The 2,224-nt window shown below is 60.0% G+C and overlaps 2 protein-coding genes across 2 annotated transcripts in view; one reads left to right on the top strand and one right to left on the bottom strand.

Moving 5' to 3' along the window:
- HGS (hepatocyte growth factor-regulated tyrosine kinase substrate) overlaps nucleotides 1-2,194 on the bottom strand; it is a 9,220-nt gene extending 7,026 nt beyond the window's left edge. Inside the window, exons 1-3 of the mRNA XM_025193362.1 lie at nucleotides 2,039-2,194; nucleotides 1,661-1,736; nucleotides 945-1,037 (exon numbers count right to left, since the gene is read on the bottom strand). Coding sequence (XP_025049147.1) covers nucleotides 945-1,037; nucleotides 1,661-1,736; nucleotides 2,039-2,061 — 192 coding nt within the window. The 5' untranslated portion in view covers nucleotides 2,062-2,194. The remainder of the gene's footprint in view (nucleotides 1-944; nucleotides 1,038-1,660; nucleotides 1,737-2,038) is intronic.
- ARL16 (ADP ribosylation factor like GTPase 16) overlaps nucleotides 1-2,224 on the top strand; it is a 10,429-nt gene that overhangs the window by 4,904 nt on the left and 3,301 nt on the right. The window lies entirely within an intron of this gene.

Genomic DNA, 2,224 nt, shown 5'->3' on the forward strand with positions numbered 1-2,224 from the left:
CCCCGAGCTGAAGTTCAAAGAGCTACAGGCGGCTTGGCAGGGACCATGTCAGCCAGAGCCAGCCTCCAAGAGGCCTGACTATCAGCTGATCCTGTCATCATCAAAGCACCTGACAGGCCACTCCCAAGAAGCAGAGCAGCCACCTCCAAGCCTGTCCAAGCTGCATTAGAACAAAAGTCCAGGCTCTTAGTGCAGGGTTGGGCCTGTGACTCCCAACTTGGGCATCCAAATGCCAGCCCCACCAAGAGGCTGGCACATCCTGGGGCCCCATGAAAGCAGTCTGGGGTTCAGGAGGGGGAGCCCCTGCATACAAGTAAGAACAACCTTGGGTATGGGGAAAGCTGTCAAAGCCACCCACAGACCCCCCCCAGAGCACAGACCCAGGGAGTCTGGAGCTGGTTCCTAGTCAGGGAGCTCAATCCCCCAGTGCCCTCACTCCTGTGCATGTCTGCATCTGCATTCAGGCACCAGAGGCAGCGACTGCTCTGGATCAGCATCCCATGGGGCCCAGGTCCATCCCACTAGGGCTCTGGCCAAACAGAAGCAGGTTTATGGCCTTGGCTACCTACACAGAGCTACCTGCTCCTGCAGCATGAGGAAGTGTTATTTCCATTCTGCTGCTGACTCTAGCCAAGCCTGACCAGCATCCAGGACACCAACCTGCCTTCAACCGGCCCACTCTGCTACAGGAGTCTCCTTTGCCCCCGCTCAGTGCAGCCTGACATCAGCTCTGCCTCCTGACGTGCACCTGAGCTGCCAGTGACACTTGGATCTGTCTGTCTAAGAGGCCCCCACTCACGCAGACACCAGCCGTGCAGCTTGGACCGCTCTGTTTCCTGTATGTTTCCATGCAGGACATCTACATGCCCCCCTCCTCCACCATTTGCCCTCTCAGTGTGTGTCCCCCCAGCCGCCTCCAGGGCAAGGCAAATGACCAAGGCTACCTTGAGAATTTCCTTCAGTTCCTCCATGGTCTGTTTATTGGCCACCTCATCGTGGACTGTCTGGCCACAGTTCTTAACCACAGACTCCATGACCTGCAGGGGAGGAGGAGAGATCAGGTTCCTTCCCGCACCCCAGACTGAGCAGAGCAGAGCAGCACCGAACTCTCAGCCTGGCTGAGGAGCAGCCCAGCCAGCACAGATGCCAGGAGCACCCGTCTACTCCACTGTGCTTAGTGCCGCCTCACCTCGATGGTGCATTGGCTACTGCCAAGAGCTGCAGCAGCACCTGAGCCAGGGCTCTCTGCTCTCCCTGGGGAAACACCCCATAAATTTGTAGAGGCCTTTGCCCCCCTGCCCTTTAGGATCCCAGAGACCCTGAGGTAAATGCCCTGCTCTGCCCTGAAGGTGAATTAACAAGCATCTTTAGTTCAGCACGGCAGCCAGGAGCAGAGCCCCAGCCGGCATCCCACGGGCAGTCAGCAGGCCACGTGTCGCGGCTGCAGGACCTCTGAACCAGAAAGTGAGCGTGAACTCTGTACGGCCGCCTGCTGCACTGCGGGGGCACTGGGGTTGACAGGGGACGGTTTGCGCAGCCTACAATTCCCAGGAGAATGAGAGCCGGAGAGCTGAGCCTCCCTGGCTCGTGCCCTGGGCTACACACGCTGCCTGAGCCCTGGAGAGATGCCGGTTTGCAGGGTCGCGTGTGTTCAGGTTACCTCCAGCGCATACAGGGCCACGTGTGGATTCTTGTCATTGACCTTCTTCTTGATGGCACTGACTGCGTATTTAGCCCTGGAAGAGAGAGAGAGGGGACTTGTTCTCAGGCAGGGGAGGGCCCACATCTGCCCAGTAACCCCCACCCTGCAAAACACAGCAGCCAAGCTACCCCCACCGAGCCACGCTGGGGAGGGGGAGGAGGAATTCCTCCCAGGCCTCCAGACAAAGCGCAGCTGCTGCTCCGCGCAGGGGAATTCCTCCAAGACACGGAGCGATGCCACAGCGTCTCCTGAACCACGCTTTTAGGGCAGCGTAAAAGCCGAGGCGGGACGCGGCCCGCCTACGTGCTGGGGATGAGGGCAGCCAAGGGCACTCACTGCGTGTCGCCCTGACGAATCATGTCGCAGATCTGCAGGATGGACTCCCAGTCCGTCTCCAGCAGCAGCTGACTCGTGGCTTTATCTGCAAAGGCATCGCACAACCTGTCAGCGTCAGCGCGGCTCGGCGCAGCCCCCGGCGCGGAAGGGATTCCCCAGCACAGGATGCCCCCCCCCCCGCCCGCC

The sequence above is a fragment of the Alligator sinensis genome, unplaced genomic scaffold, assembly GCF_000455745.1.
Source record: "Alligator sinensis unplaced genomic scaffold, ASM45574v1 scaffold1565_1, whole genome shotgun sequence".
In the NCBI taxonomy this organism is placed as follows: Eukaryota; Metazoa; Chordata; order Crocodylia; family Alligatoridae; genus Alligator; species Alligator sinensis.